The 21439-nt window shown below is 41.6% G+C and overlaps 1 protein-coding gene across 1 annotated transcript in view; it reads right to left on the bottom strand.

The window, feature by feature from the left end:
* The window catches only part of LOC138743706 (serotransferrin-1-like), a 91222-nt gene that overhangs the window by 65615 nt on the left and 4168 nt on the right, over positions 1 to 21439 (bottom strand). The window contains exons 2-3 of the mRNA XM_069899330.1: positions 17334 to 17485; positions 8091 to 8193 (exon numbers count right to left, since the gene is read on the bottom strand). Coding sequence (XP_069755431.1) covers positions 8091 to 8193; positions 17334 to 17485 — 255 coding nt within the window. The remainder of the gene's footprint in view (positions 1 to 8090; positions 8194 to 17333; positions 17486 to 21439) is intronic.

Below are 21439 nucleotides of genomic sequence, written 5' to 3'. Positions count from 1 at the left end.
GTCAAACAAGACCTAGCTTTGCTGTTTCTCCCTGATGGGTCTATTTCGCTTCAGATGCCTGACTATTTCTTTAATGCATTTTCCCAACTACAGATGTTAAACTAACTGGCATATTCTTAAGGGACATTTAAGTGACTCTTAAGATAATTCAGAGATTTGGAGAACATTACAGCACAGCCAAGGTTGCTCGGCCCACAATGTGCTGACTCGTAGAAGCCTACCCAAAACAAAACTAAACCCTCCCTACCTCTTATTTGAACTAGACTTGGCATGGCAATTAGTAATAACATTTAAAAAATTGAACACTGCAACAAAAATAAGTAAAGATTGCCTTGTCAGTTTCCAAAGCAAATTTCTTAATAGCCAATAGATGTAATATTTTTAGTGGTGGATTACTAGGGGAAAGTTGCAAGTATTTTTACAAGTCTTGTGACTTGAGAATGTAGCTGCTCATCTTGGAGCAAAAAGACTTCTGAAGGACAGAAGTTGATGGACAGAGGTAGAGACAGATAAAGAGAGAGTTACCATGCCAGTTAAGATGTTACAACTCCAGAGACTGGGATTCGAATCTAGAACTGAATGTAAGGGTTCTCCCTGTGTCTGTGCGGGTTTCCTCCAGGTGCTCTGGTTTCCTCTCACCATTCAGGACGTACCGGGGGTTGTACGTCATTTGGTGTAATTGGGCTGAAAAGGCCTGAGTTCCATGCTGCATGTCTAAAGTTTAATAATGTAGGATGGGGGTGGGGGTGGGGGTGGGGTGGGGGGAGAGTGAAGGTCGATGGTAGCCTCTTGTATCTTCACATCACCTTCCTATCCCTGTCTCTATTACTTTTTTTAAATGCATATCAAAATCTTATTTCACATTTTGTACTGTATCTAACTATTTATTTTTCCCCATATAAATTTTGTAGGACCAAATTTTATTCCATATCCAAACTTTCAGGGAGTGTAAGGACAAATTTCCATAGCCTGAATGGTCATAACATTGCACCATATACAATTCTTAGGAAAGGATCATCCTAAAACCTTCAAACTAATTTCAACGGAGACATCTTACAAGTGGAATTCAGCATTCCCTTATCTGTTAGGAGCAGGAGGGCATGAATCAGGCAATTTAAAGGAGTACAGATCTTTGAAGGAATGAATGCCTTACCATGAATTTAGAACAGGATAATTTTGACAAAGGTACTTGGTCCATAACCTTGGGCGCTCAAGTGTCTGCCTCAACTTTTCTTAAATATTATGAGAGGACCAGCAATCAATGATCCCTCTCTTGGACAGTGCACTGCAAATTCCAAACACCCACTCGGCCAAAAAGTTCTTAAGATTCCACTTTTACCCTTTGCCCTAAATTCTATGCCTTCTGCCAATAGCAATGTTGTGAGGTGTGCCAGGAGGGCAATCTTCAATATAGATCAGATTGAATAGTTATTAACTAACTGGATGTGTCAAACTCACTATAAATATAATAAAAGTTTTGATAATCCAGAATGCTCAAGATACAGATGATGTCAGATAAACAAATTCCTGGTCCATTTATTATTAATAATATTAATATTGAATGCTATTTCATATTAATACCCCAAAACATTTTTAATTCATATGTTTTAGATGATGTACAGAATTACCGACTGGTTGCATCAGAACCTGGTCTGGAAATTTAATTGCCCAGGAAAGCAGAAGGCTATTGGAGGTTGCAATTAATGCCATCCGATTGGAGGGTGGCCAGACGGAATATAAGGTGCTATTCCTCCCATATACAGGTGGTCTCATTATGGCAGTGCATGAGATCATGGACAAAAATGTCAGCAAGGGAATGGGGCAGGGAATTGAAATGGGGTGGGGGGTCACTGGATGATTTAAGCTATTGCAGTGGACAAAAGCCAAGAACTCCCAGTCTGTGTCCAGTCTCTCCAATGTAGAGCAGACCACAACGGAAGCACCGGATGCAGTAGACCAGCCCTGAACATTCACAAGTAAAGTGTTACTTCATTTGGAAGGACTGTTTGGGGCTCCTAATAGAGGTGAGGGAGAAGGTCTTGGTGCAAGTGTAGTTCCACCTGTGGTCACAGGGTTAGATTCCAAGGGGACAATAGGTGTGGAGGGAGGAGTGGATGAGTGAGTCACAGAAGGAGCCAGACATGGGAGGAGAAGGGAAGATGTATCTGGTGGTGGGATCACATCGCAGATGATGGAAATGGTGAATGATGATACATTGGTGGAGTATCCTGTCCTTGTTGTGCGTGGGAGTGGAGGGGACCAGGGCAGATGTGCGGGTCATGGAGATTAAGTGGGTGAAAGCCGAGCTGATGGTGGTAAAGGGAAAGTCACACTGTTTAAAAAAGGAGGATATCTCTGATGACATGGGAGCAGATGCGACAGAGCTGGATGAATTGAGAGAAAGGACAGGGTGACCTCAGCTGCTCTTCTTCTCACCCTGTCCCCAGGCACAACAATGACAGGATTCCCCTTGTCCTCACCCACCACCCCACTAGCCTCTGCATCCAATATATCTGCCATTTCTGTTCCCTACTACATGATCTCATCATCAGTATTGTCTGTCCAAATACTAGACCCCCCACCCTAGACCCCTTCTCCTGCTTTTACCCCTCCTGGAAACTTTATCCTGGCCAGCCACCCACTCTGAACCATTTTATTTCCAACTGCTGCCGAGATATCAACCATCTCAACTTCACCACCCCCTTCTCATATTCTAATCTCACCTCCTCCGAACCCTCTGCCCTCCACTCTCTCCGCAGCAATCCTAACCTCACCATCAAACCCGGAGATAAGGGTAGTGCAGTTGTGATCTGTGTACTGATACCTACCTTGCTGAGACCAGACAACAGCTCTCAGACACCTCCTCCTACATACACCTCCCATAGGACCCCACCACGGCTCATCAAGCTCCATCACCATCTCCAGCCTCATCAACTCTGGTCACCTCCCCTCCACAGCTGACAATCTCACTGTCTCCCATCCCCACATTGCTCATTTCTACCTCCTATCCAAGATACACAAACCCAGCTAGCCGGGCAGACCCATTGTTTCTGCCTGCTCTTTTGAAATCTCTGCGGCCTGGGCAGTGACTCAGGCAATGACAAAGAAACCTGATAAAGAACCTGATAAGGCAGAACAGTTTTTAGATTGTGTGGATTTGTCAAAAACTTTTCTTGTTGACCAGGTCATTGATGTTGAAACTGAAAGCAAGCAATTTTTTCATTATCACAAAAGGAATTGATAAGAAAACAGATATTGATCTTGCTGAGATGAGAAATAAGGTTTTATCTGATGAGGAATTTGAGAATGTGCCAGTTGGATATTATTTTAAAACTGGTGTACTTAGGATAAAGTGGAGACCAAGGGATATACCTGCTAATGAAGAATGGGCAGTTATTCATCAGATTGTAGTTCCTAAAGTATATAGGAATGAAATTTTAAACTTGGCCCAGAGCACACCCTTGGGTGGTCATTTTAGAGTCAAGAAGACTGTAGATAAAGATAACAAAACACTTTTATTTTGGCCAAGATTAAGGAGGGACATTGTGACTTTTTGCAGGATGTATCACATTTGTCAGGTTGTGGGTAAACCTCATCAGGAGCTGCCCGAAGACCATTACAACCTATACCTGTTTCGTGGAGAACCTTTTTTTAGTGTTATTGTGGATTGTGTCCATCCGTTGCCAAAGACAAAAGCTGGAAATCAATACTTGTTAACTGTTACATGTGCAGCTTCCAGGTTTCCAGAAGCTATTCCACTTAGGAATATAAAAGCTAAATCCACAATCAAAGCATTGGTTAAATTCTTTACATTAGTGGGATTGCCTAATGAAATTCAATGGGATCAAGGAAGCAATTTTATGTCAAAACTTTTCCAAAAAATTATTTCTAAATTGGGAGTTAAACAAATTACATCATCTGCATATCATCCCGAAACTCAAGGAGCTTTCATTTGACACTCGAGACCATGATGAGGGTCTATTGCTGTGATAATAAGTATTGAGATGAGGGTGTCCATTTGCTTCTGTTTGCAGTAAGAGAGTCTGTATGGGAATCATTAGGCTTCAGTCCTTTTGAGCTGGTGTTTGGACCTTTAATGTTGTTAAAAGACCAGTGGGTTAATGAGGATATGCAGTTGAAATTGTTGGATTATGTTTCAAAGTTTAAAGATCACTGGAAGTTTAAAGGTAGCTGAGGAGAATATAAAAATGGCTCAAGATAAAATGGAAGTTTGGAAGGACAGAAAATCTCGTCAGAGAAGTTTTAAACCAAGAGATGAAATGTTAATTCTGTTCTCAACAATGTATAATTATCTTAAAACAAGATTTTCTGGGCGCAATGAAATAACATCTAAGGTGGGAGAAGTTGGCTGCATAGTTGAAACTCTTGGGAGAAGATGTGACAACTCATGGGGGTCTTGGGAGAGCCATTTTAGGGAACGGCTGTTTGGTAGCTTTTTGAGACCCAACTTTAATGTACTTTAGCTGGGAGTGAATGTTGTCATGCTTGGGTGAGTTGTCTTGGTTATGTTGTTGGCCAGGGAGGATTGGAGCATGTTCAAGTTGGAATTCAGATGGTTTCTGAATTTCCTATGCCCAACAAGTAAGGAAGTTATTGGGAGATTTTTTAGGAATGGTAGGATGGGATGGGAAGTTCTGTCAAAACTTTATTGGCATCGCTCTTCATTTGATTGATATTTTGAAGAGGAATGAGAAGTTTGTTTGGACCACTATTTGTAAGGAGGCATTCAACAGACTGAAGGACGTGGTAATGTCATGGGCCTGTGCTTAGGTCCCTTGATTTTAGATAGGCCATTTGATTTGGTGGTTGATGCCAGAGCAGATGCTGCTGGTGCTGTGTTATTGCAGGGGGATGGGTATGGCTATGATGCTGTTGAGAATCCAGTGGCTTATGTGACTGGGAGGTTCAGTGAACACTCAGGGGAGTTGTTCTTCTATTGGAAAGTGATTGGCTCTGCAACATTTTGGGGTGTATGTTTGCATTGCTATGGGATTAAGCTTTTTTAAATTGACCATAATTTTTGAGTAAGATTAAAAATAAGAACAGAAGATTATTAAACTGGAGTTTAATTCTGGAATTAAAAGCAAAGATAATGTAATTGCTGATTGCCTTTCCAGATGTTAAATTTGCAATGTTTCACAGCAAAACTAAACTTATGAGTTGTTTACGCTTCTAAAAGAATGTTATTTGTCTGTATTATTTTATACAGCAATAGTGAAGGTACTATTTAATGTTGTAGATTGTAGTTAAAATTTTTGCTCATACAGTTAAAATTTTTCTTTGTTGAGGGAGGTATTACATTTTAGTAAAATGGGATTATCACTGTAAAGGATAGTATACACAGGAGGAACTGAATGGTCACAGTAAACATTTAACATTTCACACAAGCACCATCACAGCTCAAGTCACAGGCCAGCGATAATTCAATACATTGGAAGGTTTGTCACAGTCCGTCCCAGATTCAATAAATTTGCAAAGATGCCGTGATTGTGCAGGGAGAACCGTTCTGACCATGGAGAGAAAACAGCTTTCTGAAGCAGCTCTTGTGACCAGCCATTTTGTGGAATTCAGAGCAAAACAAGCTCTGTGAATGACTGGGCCTTTTCAGTGGATTGACCTGTGCCAGGAGGGTCTCTTGGGAAGCAAAGTGCTTCATTTTGATTGTGATTAACAGTGAAGGTCACTTGGTGAGATCGGTGCCAGGGTCTTGGAAGCTTCTTGGAGGATGCCCAATTCGAGTCTTGCCTACAGAAGGACCAGGAGTGTTTTGACCACAGCTTGTGTGGATGGACATTTCTTCAAAGGCAACGCAAGGAGAATTCGTGAGAATTCAACAGGGAATCTGAAAGACTGAACCTTGAAGTAATTTTCTAGATTTTGGCCTGGACTGTTTGGGTATCGCATGTACACGCGCGCATGCACATACGCACGCTCGCACGCACCCACACACCCACACATGCACACACACACACACACACACACACACACGCACACACACACACACACACACACACACACACACACACCTGCGCAGAGTTGGAGATAGATATAGTGTTAAGGATAATTTAAGAGTTATAAATAAAATTAATGTTTTAAAATTTATCACTGTCTGGTTCATTGTCTATTGCTGCTTGTTATGTGTGGTTCGTAACAACATAACATTTCTTTTTCTTGCTGCAAGGCAGACAGATTCGCCACCGGCAAGAATTACCTAAGTGCTTCTTACGGACTTACAGTCAGAGAGAGAAAAGCAAAAGAGAGTCTCCCCAGAGTCATCGAGTATCCGTAGATTCCTCTCCAGCACTCCCACAGCCTCCGCAGCCACACAGAGTCCAGTACAAACCATCGGCGATCCGAACTTCTGACATAATCAGGGACCCGTCAGCGCCCTCGGCACCTCCTCGCATCCTGGATCCGATACCTGCTACCAGCCAGTTTGAGCCAGTCTCCAGCAGTCCACAGCTTCCACGAGCTCCTCGTCTTGAGTTGCCATCAGCCTGCCGAATGTGCTGGTCATCAGCCTCGGAACCCCCTCACTGGTCCGCTGCTGTGGTCACCGTCCCCATGAGTTGTCTCCTCTGCTTCTCCCTCTCAAACAGTGCGGGATCTTCCCATCCTCTGCTGCCCTGCTTCAGTCCTCCACTTCCCTGGTGTCTGCAGCCCCTCATAGTTGCTGCCAATTAATAGGCGCCGCCATCTTGGGTGCAGACTCGCAGTGGTGGTAATTCAAATAAAACCACTTTTGGGTCCCTCAACAGACTGTTCAAAGCATGTACAAAGCTGATAGCAGTCAACTGGGCAGTTGGACCCTGCGGGAGCGCTGCATCTCTGCTCCCTAGCTGTTGGTGACTCGATGCGAAGAACCCAGGTTGAATGCTGGGTGCTTCTGACTGCAGTCAAAGGACTCGCAATAGGTTGTCGATGGCTGGAGATCGACTGATGGGGTACCAGGATACAATAAGGGACTGGAGGCTTCCTGATTGTGTCTGGAGTGTCCATCTGGAGCTCAGGTTGCTGATGGTTTGAACTGAAGGCGGTGTGGTTGTGGAGGCTGCGGGAGCGCTGGAGCCAAAGTCATGGACATTCTTTTGCTTCTCTTTTTTTGGCTATAAGAGGTGCTGACCTGCTGGGCAATTTTTGCTGATAGTGAATCTTTGTCTGCCTTTATGGTAGACTAAAGGATATTTTGTGTAATATCACATTTTCTGTTTTATTAAATTATAATAAAATAATCTTGAATTGAGTCAAGCAACCTCTTGTCTTCTTTTAGCCCTCCTAATTTTCCTTGAAAACAAATGTTCCCTGTGCTTGTTTATGTTGTCATGTTCCTGATAGGAACAGACTCTGCCCTCTCAAAATTTCACCCTTCAAGGCCTTTCACTTACTAAATACATCCCTTGTCAAAAAAATAAATCTGTCCCAATCCACACTTTTCTGTTTCCTCAAAATTGGTCTTTCCCCAATTTAGAATATCAACCCAAGTTCCAGACCTATACTTAGCTAGAATTATCTTGAAACAAATGGCATCATGATCACTGGCCCCAAAGTGTTCTGCACACACATGCGTTGCCTCTCCTGTTTCATTCCCTAATAAGAAATGCACAGTCTCTAGTTGGAACTTCCATACACTAATTTAGAAAACTTTCCTGAACACTTGACAAACTCCAAACCATCCAGTTCTTTTACACTATGAAAGTTCCAGTCAATATTAGGAAAGTTAAAATTTTGTGTTTTCTTTAGCTGTCTGCTATTTCTCTGCAAACTTGTTACATCAATTCTTGCTGACTATTGGTTAGTCTTTATTTTTTTGTATAGTTTTATAAACAACCCCATTAATCTGGTCATACCTTTCCTGTTCCTTGGTTCAGCCACATGTATTTATTGTCTTTTATTTCAATTAAGTTTACAAATATAGTCTTTCATTACAAGCACCTGTCTGGCTGCAACATAATAATTTTGGTGCCAAGTTTATGACAATAACCAATATCATTATCATATAATTCCAAGTGAACCAGGATAACATTAAGGAAGAGCAGGAAACTTTTATATTTTAGTAAATAAGTACTTACCTGTAATTTGCTCAGCTAAAATTGGCTTTAGGCGTCCATCAGACAAGAGAGCTCCCTCATATATGTCTCCACCATCCACAGTTATAGCATCTACTTGATTTTTCTGAGAATAAGAAATATACATTTTTTTTAGAATGCAGGTCCATTTTTATCAATATTGGGATTTACTGAGGTCATCATGTTTTCGGTCTAATTTTATCCCCTTGTTTCTGGAAACTCTCAAGAGCCACAGAATTGTTATGACTTGGGAGACCATTTAGTCCGCAAAATTTGTGCTAACCCTGAGCCTAAAGTTGTAAATCTGTGTACCCTGGCCCTTATACTGTTGGAAAAAGCTTCCCAAATCCTATCCATACCAATTGTGATCATGCACTACTCTGAAGCTTCCCTCAACTTTCCTTGCACTTGTATTTTCTCCAAGGAGAAAAAATCCACTTTCACCAATCTAGACATCCAGAAAAATACTTAATCACTGGAACCATACCACTAAACTTTGCTGCGTGACCTGCTGAACTTCCACATTGTACATATGAACATTGTTTCCAGCATGTGTAGTCTCTTGTATCTCTAAATTATTTTTATGTTATGCCTCTACTTATAAAAAAAACAGAATCCTAGAACAATCTCTGAACATGACCCACCATGTTCAAGGCCCAGGGACATAAGCACTCAAATGTTCCTGCACATGCCTTACTACTGAGTAAATTTATTTACAATGTTCCTCCTTATTTATTTTTACCCAAATACATTTTGTGAAATGTTTCAACTGGAAGTTTTCTGCCCATTTTGCTAGCCTATCTCTTTCTCTTAACATTTACCACCCTTTCAAGTTTCCATAACTTTGCGCACACATGTCTGTGAATATACATAAAATCTCCCTTAGAAATGATCCCTCAGGAAGATTTCTGCTCACCACTGCATAGCCTGAAAAGCATTACCCACTGTTTTGCCTTTGATCCAATTTCATGCTCATTCCCACCCTGACCCTTTCACAGAGGAGCCTCAATTTTGCTAACCAGTATTTTCTGAGGGTCTTTGTCAAACACCTTCAGATAATATACATAAAAACAACTAATGCACTACTTTGGAGAAATACAAAGACTGCCGATTCTGGAATTGTGTGCAAACAAAGGACTGCTGGAGGAACTCAGCAGGTCAGATAGCGTCCAATCATTCCTACAACTGTCCTTGGCCTCATCAATTGTCAGGGTGAGGCCAAACCTAAATGTGAGGAACAAGGCCTCATATTCCTCACATCTGTATGTATATTGATATTTTCCACCTTCAATTATCCACCACAATCATCTGCATCCACTGTTTCCATCTGCTCATTACCTACATTTTATTGTTCTTATCTCTCTAACTTTTTCCCCCTCCCCTTCCTAGTGGTTTCTCCCTCTACCCATCTCTCCACCTCTGCCACCTTCTATCCTATCCTATTCCTTATCACTTTTGGGCTCCTCCCACAACTTTATTCTCCCTTTACAAATATAATATGTTATGTCGCTGTGTTACTTGGGAGGCTTCTTAAATAACTTAGAGATGCAACATTCAAATAAAAGAGACTTTACTTACTGATGCCTTCCACCATCTCAGAAAACTGTTCACACACTCATTTACATATACATATGTCTGACAGTGGTGCACTACAGTTTCTACAATGAGAAGGGTGTATTCTTATCCAGTTACAAAATAGTTCACATTATCCTGACTATATATCATCCCTTCTCAAGATAAAGAAAAATGTAATGTTCTTTATCACTTTCTTACCAATACAACTTAAGTAACTGAATGTACACTAGTTTATTTACACAACTATTTTGTAAATAGTCCACATTATCCTGACTATATAACATAATATCACCCCTTTTTCACTTTAGACTTGATAAAGGGTCCTGACCCATTCCTTTGATAATCTCTACTCATGGATGTTTCAAACTCACTGCATTTATCCAGCAACACTTCATTGGCTTAAAGACAAGCTGCATTTAATTAAACCTGATTGAGCTTTTGATGAGGTTAATGAAAGTAATGTATTAAGCCAACGAAGAGTTCCTGGAGAAACACAGCGAGTCTGAAGCATCTGTGTTAGTTTTTCTATTGACTCTTAATTTATTTTTTTTTTAATTTAGTCATACAGCACGGTAACAGGCCATTTCGGCCCTAAGTGTCCATGCCACCTAATTTACATCCCATTAACCTACAACCCCAGCACATTTGAATGGTGGGAGGAAACCAGAGCCCCGAGGAAAACCCACGCAGACACGTGAAGAAAGCACACACTTCTTACAGGCAGGGCAGGATTCGAACCCTGGTCCCAATCACTGGTGCTGGAAAGGCATTGCACTAACTGCTATGCCAACCATGCCATTTTTAACATTTTCACATGATTAATGTTTCCAAGTGCTTTCTGGAACTGAGGTTAAATTTACTAATCAGTATTTTCCCCTCATAGGTCCTTATGTTTGGCACTTTTCATGACCTAATAACAGCCACCTAGCACCTGCCACTTCAAACCCCTCTCAACATTTTCTGTTACCTCTGGGCCCCTCCCACAGCTTTGGTCTCTCTTCATAAAAGTAATTTAATCTTTTCATCTTAGACTGACTACTTCTATCCATGGATGCCTGATCTGCTGAGTTCCTCCAGCAATTTTTTGTCTGCTCAAAGTTCCAGCATTTGCAGCCATTGTGTTTCGCTAAATTTTTAGCTGTTTGAAGATAAAACAACCTCTCATGCTCAGAATTAGCCTTGTGAATGGCAAATGTAGTCCCCTTGTTTAAGAAAGGTAAGAGGGAGAATCCTGGGAATTGCAAACCAGTGAGTCTTATGTCAGTGATGGTCAAACTATTGGATAGGGTTAAAATTAAAAGTCTATACACAAAGCTGGAGAAACTCAATGTCCTTTATGTAGCAAAGATAAAGATACATAACTGACATTTTGGGCTTGAGCCCTTCATCAAGGTATGGAAAAATGTCGGCAGGCTTCTGAACAAAAAACTAAGGGAGAGGCGAGGGGGTGGGGGGGACAGGAGGATTCTCAGGAAAAGGATTTGCAAGCATTGAGAGAAGCCTAGTCTTCAGAGCGGGGCCTTTGGGAAGGGCATATTGTGTCTCATGAGTAGAATTCAGTTTTTTGAGGAAGTGACGAAGGAATTTTTTTTTAAATTATTTTACATTATGGTATTCTGCCCATTTAAACATGTGCCACCCCAATATATCCAAATTAACCTCAGCCGCATATGTTATGAAGGATGGGAGGAAACCAGAGCACCCAACGAAAACTCATGCAGACCGGGGAGAACATACAGACTCCTTACAGACAGTGCAGGATTCAAACCCCCCATCCTGCTAACCACTACACTAGGTACAAAGGTAAGGCAGCAGATGTGAGGCATATGATTTTTAGTCAAGCATTTGAAAAGGTCGCTAATGGTAGGCTATTCAAAGATTCATAACGCATGGGATCCAAGTAACCGTGGCTGTTTGAATTCAGAATTGGCTTGTCTAAGAAAGCAGAAGGTAGTAGTCAATAGAATATATTCTGCCTGGAAATTAATAACCCCTGCTCTTTGTGTGATTTTTATACATGGATAAAGAAGTGGAAGAATGAGTCAAAATGTTTGCATCTGTTGGTTGAAGGTATTGTGAATAGGTAGAAGGTTGCCATAGGTTTCAACATGATATCCACAGGATGCAGAGTTAGGTGGAGAAGTGGCAGATGGCATTCAATCAAGATAAGTGTGAAATGATGCACTTTGGAAGGTAGAACTTGAAGATGGAGAATGTGGTTTATGGCAGGATTTTTATCTGTGTGCGGGAACAGAGAGATCTTGTGGTCTAGTCCATAGATCTCTCAAGGTTGCCGTGCAAGTTGATATGGTGGTTAAAAAAGTGTGGTGTATTGGCGTTCATTAGTTGGGCGGCTGAGTTCAAGTGCCATGAGGTAATGTTGTAGCTCTATAAAACTCTGGTTAGACCACACTTGGAGCATTGTGTTCATTTAAATTTACATACACCTTGACAACAGGCCAGTTTTGGCCCACTAGTCAGTGCCACCCAATTTATACCCAATTAACCTGCACCCCTGGTATGTTTTGAACAGTGGGAGGAAAGCCCCCCTGGAAAACCCACGGAGGCACAGGGAGAACGTACAAACTCCTCATAGACAGCATGGGATTCAGCTCCAGTCCCAATCATTGGTGCTGTAAAAGGCATTTTGCTAACTGCTATGCCAACCATGCCTATTCTGGTCACCTTATTACAGTAAGGATGTAGATGCTTTGGGGAGGGTGCATAGGAAATGTATCAGGATGTTGCCTGGAGTGGAGAACTTGTCTTATGAAGCAAGGTTGAGAAATAATGCTTTTCTCTTTGAAGCAACAAAGGATGAGAGGTGCCTTAATAGAGGTATAAGATTATGAGAGTCTTAAATACAGTGGTCAGGCAATATCTGCAAGCAATATTAAATACCAGTGGATAACTGTTTAAGGTGAATGGAGTAAAGATAAGGGGAGATGTCAGAGGTAAGTTTTTTTACTCAGAATGGTGGGTGCTTGGAATGCTGGTACAATATCGACATTCAAATAGATCTGAGAGTGATAGTGAATTCTGGGTATGAGGTAGAGAAAAATTAGGTTATTGTTGAGTGGTTGTCTATAGGCTAGCGTAACATTGTATGGTGAAGGGCTGTACTATTCTACAAATCTCTTCCAAAGCTGGTTAGCTCCCTTACATAAGGATAATTAAGGAAGATTCATCAACACAGTTCAATTAAACCAATATTTCTTTGTCTGTTAACTCCAATCCTCTGACAAAGAAAGTCAATCCACCATTTCCTTTCTTAATGTTTTGCTATTCCTGAATAATAACTTCAATTCCATGCATCAGAATATCTAGATATGCAGATTCAACTATACTGTACACACATTGGCAACTCCTCCATTTTGATAATAATTTACCTTTTGATCCTAAGGTGGATAACCTCACATGTTCCAAGATTAAATTCCATTTGCCCAATTCCATTTGTCCAAGTTTTTGCCCAATTGTTTAACTCATCTAAATCCAGTGACGTCATCCAAATATCATCATTCCTGCATGCAGTCTCATTTATTTTTATGCCATTAACAAGCTGGATACTCTACAAATTGCCACCTTCTCAAAGGAGATGTTGTGTCAATGGTTGTGAATAGTTTAGGAACTAATCCACTGGCCACTACATTAGTCATGACTTTCTGGACAAACACCCAAGTATTCAGATTCTTCTTCTTCCAGGTAATAATCTACTCTTCAGTGCATATTGCCCCAATATTGTGAGCATTCACAGATAAGAAGGAGTAAGGAAGAGGTGCTGAAGAGGGAATATCGGGAGTTAGGAATGAAAGTGAAAAGCAGGACCTCACGGGTGGTAATCTCTGGATTGCTGCCTGTGACGCATGCCAGCGAGGGTAGGAACAGAAAGTTGTGGTAGATGAATGTGTGGCTGAAGTGTTGGCACAGGGGGCAGGAATCATTGGGATCTCTTCTGGGGAAGGTCTGACTGACCTGTACTATAAAGTTGGGCTGCATATGAACTGGAGATGGACCAATATACCGGCAGGTAGGTTTTAACTAGCTTGGCAGGGTGATAGGAACAAGAATGTGAGTGCAGAGAATAGGGCAGAAATTGGAAAGGATGATGCAAAGTGTCGTGGGTTTGTGAGGGGGAACAAGCAAGGGAGGAAGGAGAAATGTAGTCAGTTGGAGGAGATGAACTTAGAGCATGGATCAGAACGTGGAACTATGATGTTGTGGCCGTTACAGAGACTTGACTGACAGAAGGACAAGATTTGCTGATGCAGGTACTGAGGATTAGATGTTATAAAAGGGATAGGATGGGAGGTAAAAGAGGGGGGAGGGGAGCTGCATTACTGGTCAGGGAGAGAATCACGGCGGCTGTACAGGAAGTGTCTACTGAGATGGTGTGGATGGAAGTGAGAAATACGAAGGGAACAATCACTGTGCTGGGAGTAGTCTGTAGGCCCCCAAATAGCCCTCGGGACATTGAGGAACAGATAAGTGGGTAGATTCTGGAATGGCACAGAAACTACAGGGTCTTTGTTATGGGAGACTTTGACTTCCCAAATATTGACTGGCATTTCCTGACTGCAAGAGAGATGGATGGGACAGAATTAGTAGGAGTGTCCAAGAAGGATTCCTGACTCAGTCGGCAGAATATCTGACTAGAGGAGAGGCCGTATGGGATCTAGTACTGGGAAATGAACCTGGTCAGTGACAGACCTCTCAGTGGGGGAACGTTTCAGTGATAGTGACCACTGTTCTCTAAGCTTTAGCATAGCTATGGACAAGGATAAAAGCAGACAAAATGGGAAAGTGTTCAATTGGGGAAGGGCTAATTATGATGTGATGAGGCAGGAACTAGGGACATTGAGAACAGATATTTTTGGAGAAAGCACAGAAGTGATGTTGAGGATAGGTTTGTCCCACTGAGAGAGGGAACATATGCTAGGAATAGGGAACTGTTGTAGATAAAACAGTAGAGGCAGCTAGTGAAGAGGAAGAAGGAAGTATGCCTACATGAAGAAAAAAAGTTTGACAGAAGTGTAGAGGGGGACGCTAAAGGATAAAGGAGACAACATGTGCCTGGAGGCAGATGGAAGAGGTTGAGGAGATCCCAAGTGAATACATCAGTATTCACCTGGTCAAGGTGAGGTCAAAATAGACAAAGATTGAATGTTGGACCATGTTGAGATTAGGAAAGAAGAATATTAAGATTGATGTTCCTGGGATCAGCTGAGATATATCCCAGGTTGCTGTGGGAAGGGAAGGAAGAGATTGCTGGGACATCAGTGATGATATTTGCATCCTCCTTGGCCACAATGGAGGTGCCAGATGATTGGAGAATGTAAAATGTGGTCCCCTTGTTGAAAAAAAGGTAATGGTAACTCTGGGAATTATAAACCAGTGAGTCTTATGTCAGTGGTATGCAAACTATTGGAGAGGATTCTTAAGGACAGGATTTATGAGCATTTGGAGAAGTACAGTCTTTTCAGGGGTAGTCAACATGGCTTTGTGAAGGGAAGGCCATGCCTCACGAGTGTAACTGAGTTTCTTAAGGAGGTAATAAAAGACGTGATCTAAATGGATTTTAGTAACATATTTGGCAAAGTCCCTCATGAGACCCTTGTTCAGAAAGTCATGACGGACTTGGCTGTGGGAATTAAGAATTGGTTTGCCAATAGAAAGCAGAGAATAGTAGTGGATGGAAAATATTCCGCCTGAAGATCAGTGACTGGTGAATTTCTGTAGGGATTGGTTCTGGGGCCCCTGGTCTTTGTGACTTTTATAAATGACCTAAATGAAGAAATGAATGCAGAGTTGAGCAGAAAAGTGGCAGATGTTGCTCAATCCGGATAAGTGGGAGGTGATGCATATTGAAAGATTAAACCTGAAGGCTGAATACAAGGTTAAAGGTTGGATTCTTAACAGTGTGAAACAAAAAGACCTTGGGGTTCAAATCCATACATCTCCCAGGTTTGCCATGCAGTTGATAGGGAGATTAGTTGGGAGATTCAAGATTTGACTCTACAAATCCCTGGTGAGACCACTGTTGTGTTCAGTTCTGGTCATCTCATTACAGGAAGGATGCGGAAACAATGGGGAGGGTGCAGACTCATCAGGATGTTGCCTGGATTGGAAAATAAATCTCATGAGGCAAAGTTAGTAGAGCTTGGACTTTTCTATTTGGAGTGAAGGATGAAAGGTAACTTAATAGAGGTTTACAAGATTCTGAGAGACATAGATAGGGTAGACAGTCAGAGCCTTTTGCCCAGGGTAATAGTAGCAAACACCAGAGGACATCTGTTCAAAGTAAAAGGTGGGGCGGAAGTTTAGGGGTAAGTTTTTTAACACAGAGACTTTTGCATGCCTGGAATGCCTTGCTGGGGATGGGAGTGGAAGCTGAAATATTTTGGGAATTTAAGAGACTCTTAGACAGGCTCATATAGGAAAGAAAAATAAAGGGTTACAAGGTAGGAAAGGCTTTGTTTTTTTTTTGGTAGGCATAACATCGTGGGCCTAAGGCCAGTTCTGTGCTCTGTTCTATGTTCTTCTAATGCACAAGATGTTCTCACCCTTTCTATGACCTTTCCCATCAATACACATCTAGTACCCTTCCTGCTCTGCCATTGTCTTCCCACAACCATCATTTTCTTGGGTTCCAGTAAATTTGTACAGGATTCAAATCCAATTAGTTGCTCTCCCAACATTTAAATTATTTCTACAAATTAACCTATACACCTCACTAGGGCTGGCCTCTTTGAACTCTTTCATACTTTCATCTGAGCCAACAGCCCTTTAAGCTCTGAATCAAAAATCCATTTCTATTTCAGTCCATCCTTGTGGTCGAGGGAAGGTCTTACTTTAACATCCCACAGTACTTTTCTCTGTTCTTACTTTGCATTTTAACATCATTTGTTTTCACTTGTTTCTCTTTCAAATCTTTATCAAGATCTCTCTTTTGTTTCTTTGTGACATTTAATGCCATTCTAAGAACTTCCCACTGTCCAAGTCTAACCTCATAGTCGCCTTCGAACATGGCCAATTGCTGAAGGAGTTTCTCACTCTCTTTAAATATTTTGCTGTCTTCAGAATCTGTGATTTTTCAAGCAAATAGTAAAATTTTCAAGAAAATGATTCTGTTATTTGACCACAGGTCCTAGTAGCATTCCCGTAAATCCTCTTCAGAATGCTTTCATATCTCAAAACTTATACTTGGCTAAATTTTTGGCCACCTCTTTAAATATCCCTACATGTTGATCTTCTATATTACAATCACTCTATACTGTATATGGAAATTCTGCCTCAGTTAATTGTGCCAAGAACAGTCTTGTATTCCACTTCCAAAACTCAGCTCCGTCAGCATAGCATAGCAATACTGTCCTTGTTTCCCAGCTCCATCAGTGTGTAATTTCTTCTGCTACTACCTAAATAAGATATGGCTGTCATTGGTAGACTTGTCTCAGAAAAAAAAATGAACAAGTCGGGGCGATGAGAAAACTTTGCATCAGCCAGTAATCCAGTCAAATTAGAAAACGGGATCTCCACAACCAAATTTGCCATAATATAGGTGTGAATGTCTAATGATTACTAATATTTCTATTTATTTTAATATGTTTGATTAGTTGTTCATGCCAACTCAGTACACAATAGATCACAATATGGCAGAACAAAACAAGGCCCAACCTTGATGGCATCCAAACATTCTTTAACAGTTCTCTTCCTGTGACAGTGAAATACAAAGTTTTCTCTTTTCATTGCGCTTTTCAAATCGTTGCATTTCTTCAATTCCGCTTCACTAATAACACACCATCTGATGGGAGCAGCCAATGATAGAGCTGGAGAAAAAAAATGAAGACTGGACAGTCATCAATTGTACATACAAATCCAGTGATTTGAGAGAGCTTTGAACAATACCACTCCGCAACAGGCCCTTCACCCCACATTCTGAATATGATGCCCCAAGTTTTTCCAGCATATTTGTGTAATAAACCAAAAACTCTGCTGCATTCTCATCAAGTGTATCCTTCTAGCCACTCCACATTTATGTGTGCATCAAGAATCCTCTTAAATGCATCTATCATTTCTGCTTCAAGTACTACAATTACTCTGGCTGGCACATACCACTCTCTATGCACATGTTCTTTCAACTCCCCCATTGCCCCCACACCAACCTTAAATATATGTCCTCTACTATTTGAGAGTTTTACCCTGGGATTCTCTGTTACAATTTTATAAAATTCTGTCAAATCTCCCCTCAGTCTCTCCCATAGCTCATCTCCCCTAATCCAGGTGACATCCTGCACATCTTCCACATGAAATCTGGAACCTGCTGAGAGACAGATGATTAATGCAGGAGACCCATATCACTGCAAAATGAGCTGATATGACCTACAGAAAGCAATCTTCTGGATGAAGTGGATTTTCTAGATGAAAATGGAAGCAACGAAGGATGTACCCGACACCTGTGGCAGGGCCTAAATGACAAAACCTGATACAAAACCAAATCCATTTAATAAGGGATGGCAAAGCTTCACTCCCAGATGAAGTCTATACTATCTATGTGTGATTCAGACACACTACTCCACACCCCCTTGTCCCCGATGAAACTCTCCTGTCCCTATCTAAGGGTGACGAGTGGGTTGCCTTCAGGAGAGTGAATCCGGGGTCAGCATCCCATCTGGATGGAATATCCATACGAGTATTAAAACCCTGTGCTGACCAACTTGCCAATATATTCACAGATATCTTCATCATCTCACTCCAGCAGGGCAAGGACCCCACCTGTTTCAAAGAGGTATCAATTGTACCAGTACCCAAGAAGAGTGTAGTAACCTGCCTTAATGACTATCGACCAGTGGCCTCACATCAACAGTGAGGAAGTGTTTGGAAAGGCTGGAGTTGAAGCAGATCAGCTTTTGTCTGAGCAGCAATGTGGATCCGTTCCAGTTCGCCTATCATGGCAAAAGGTCTAAGGCAGTTATCATCTCACTCGCTCTACACAAAGCCCTAGAACACCCAGACAGCAAACACGCATACATCAGGATGTTCTTTATCATCTATAGCTTGCTATTTTAACACCATCACCCCTTCAAAATTGATCAGCAAGCCCTGGGACTCAACACCCCACTGTGTATTTGGATGCTGGATTTCATCACTTTCAGACCACAACATGTCCTCCACACTCTCCATCAGTACTGGAGCACCACAGGGCTGTGTTCTTAGCCCCCTGCTCTACTCGCTTTACACTAATAACTGTGTGGCTTGGTACAGTACAATAACATCTACAAGTTCACTGATGGTAGTGGGTTGTATAAAAAGGGGCAATGAGTCAGCATACAGGATGGAGAATGAAGACTTGGCTGAATGGTGCATCAACAACAACCTCGCCCTCAATGTCATCAAAACCAAGGAGCTGATGGTTGACTTCAGGAAGGGAAAGCCAGAGGTATTATTGCGGGATCAGACATGGAGAGGATGATCAAATTAAAGTTCTTGGGAGTCACCGTCCTCAGTCAGTGTTTCTACTTCACGATCTTCCTCCAATCTGCTGGCATCTAATCTTAGAACTGTCTATCCCTTGCTTCCTCATCCTCACATACATCCTAATTTTACATTTAGTGGATTTTACATTGTGTGCTGGGACCATTGTTGTATATATTGTTGTATATACCAATGATTTGGATGATAACGTAGTAAATTGGATCAGCAAGTTTGCTGATGACACCAAGATAGGATGGGTTGTGGACAGTGAGGAAGATACTCAAAGTTTGCAGAGGAATCTGGACCGATTGGGAGAATGGGCCAAAAAATGGCAGATGGAGTTTAATGAAGACAAGTGTGAAGTGATGCATTTTGGAAGACCAAATTGAGGTAGATGATATATAGCTAAGATAGGGTGCTGAGGAGAGCAGAGGAGCAGAGAGATCTGGGAATACAGATACTTTGTTTTCTGCAGGTGACATTGCACGTGGATGGGGTTGTAAAGAAAGCTTTTGCATCTTAGCCTTTATAAATCAAAGTATCGAGTACAGGAGTTGGGATGTTACGTTGAAGTTGTTTAAGACATTGGTAAGGCCAAATTTAGAACATTGTGTGCAGTTCTGGTCATCTAACTTCAGAAGAATGTCAATAACATTGAAAGAGTGCAGAAAAGATTTACTAGGATGTTGCCTGGTTTTCAGGATTTGAGTTACAGGGAAAGATTAAGCAGGTTAGGACTTTATTCATTGGAGTGAAGAAGAATGAGGGTCCCTTTACAAACTCCTTACAGACAGCGCTAGCAATCGGGAATGGGGTTCGAATCCAGCGCTATCTGTAAGGAGTTCTCCGCGTGTCTGCGTGGGTTTTCCCCGGAGGCTCAAGTTTCCTCCCACCATTTGAAATGTACCAGGGATGGAGGTTAATTGTGTAGTTAGCAGCATGGGGTCATGGGCCGAAATGGCTTGTTACCATTCTATATGTCTAATTTTTTAAAAAAAAATTAAGTTCCATCTGCAATTTTTCAACCCATTTTTCCATCTGGTCCAAATCCCTCTGCAAGCTTTGAAAGCTGTCCTTGCTGTTCACAACACCTCCAATCTTTGTGTCATCTGCAAACTTGCTGATCCAGTTGACCACATTATAACCAGATCATTAATGACCTCTAAGGGAACCCCCCCTATGTCAGCATATCAAAGGTAAAACAAAGCTTAAAACAGGAAATAATACTGTGGGGTGGCACAGTTAGGGTAGTGATTAGCACAACGCCTTTACAGTGCCAGTGATCGAGACGCTGGTAAAAAAAAACTCCTTAGAGACAGCGTTGGACTTGAACCCCAGACTCAATCTCAGCAGTTTCAACCTTTACAGCATCAGCAATTGGAAATAAGCTTTGAGTCCTGCTTTCTCTGTAAGGAGTTTGTACTAACAGCGACAGATTCAAATGAGCCAGACCATGGGAGATGTCAGACTACAGAGTGTCAGATAAGAGAGGTGCAACCTGCATATTTGAATTCTGAGAACTCCTTCCAATAATTTACCACTACTGACATCAGGCTATCATTTCCAGAGTTACTTTTGGAGACATTTTTAAACAATGGAACAATGTGAGCTACCCGCCAATCCTCTGGCACTACACCTGTGACTAAGGGCATTTTAAATATTTCTGCCAGAGCACCTACAATTTCTATGTCAACCTCCCTCAATGTCTGAAAAAATATATTGTCAGGCCTTGGGGATTTATCCACTTATTTGCAAGCACCTATTCCTCTTTAATCTTTATATGTTCCATCAATTCACTGCTTATTTTGCTTACTTCCCTAGGCTCATACCAGTTTCCTGTTGGCAAAGTGTTTAGCGCAATGATGTTACAGCATCAGCAATTGGAACAGGGTTCCAATCCCTCACTGTCTGTAGGGAGTTTGTACGTTCTCCCTGTGTCTGCATGGGTTTTCCCATGGGGGCTCTGGTTTCCTCCCACTGTTCATAATGTACCAGGGGTTGTAGGTCAGTTGGGTGTAATTGGACAGCATGGCATTGTGGGCCCAAAGAGCTGTATGTCCAAATTTAAACAAAATTTTAAAAAATAAATAAATACTGATGCAATAAACCAATTTAAGACCACCCCACCGTCTCTTCTGGCTCCATACATTGCCAACCACTCTGATCACCAAGCTGACCAATATTGTCCCTTACTATCCTTTTGCTCTTAATTAACCTGTCAAAACCCTTAAGAATTTCCTTCATATTGTTTGCCAAAGCAACCCATGCCTTCTTTTAGTCTTCCTGATTTATTTCTTGAGTTTTTTTGC

Source organism: Narcine bancroftii, chromosome 9, assembly GCF_036971445.1.
Source record: "Narcine bancroftii isolate sNarBan1 chromosome 9, sNarBan1.hap1, whole genome shotgun sequence".
Taxonomy (NCBI): domain Eukaryota; kingdom Metazoa; phylum Chordata; class Chondrichthyes; order Torpediniformes; family Narcinidae; genus Narcine; species Narcine bancroftii.
Note: the sequence above shows the minus strand (reverse complement) of the source record. Positions and strands in the feature narration are given on the sequence as shown.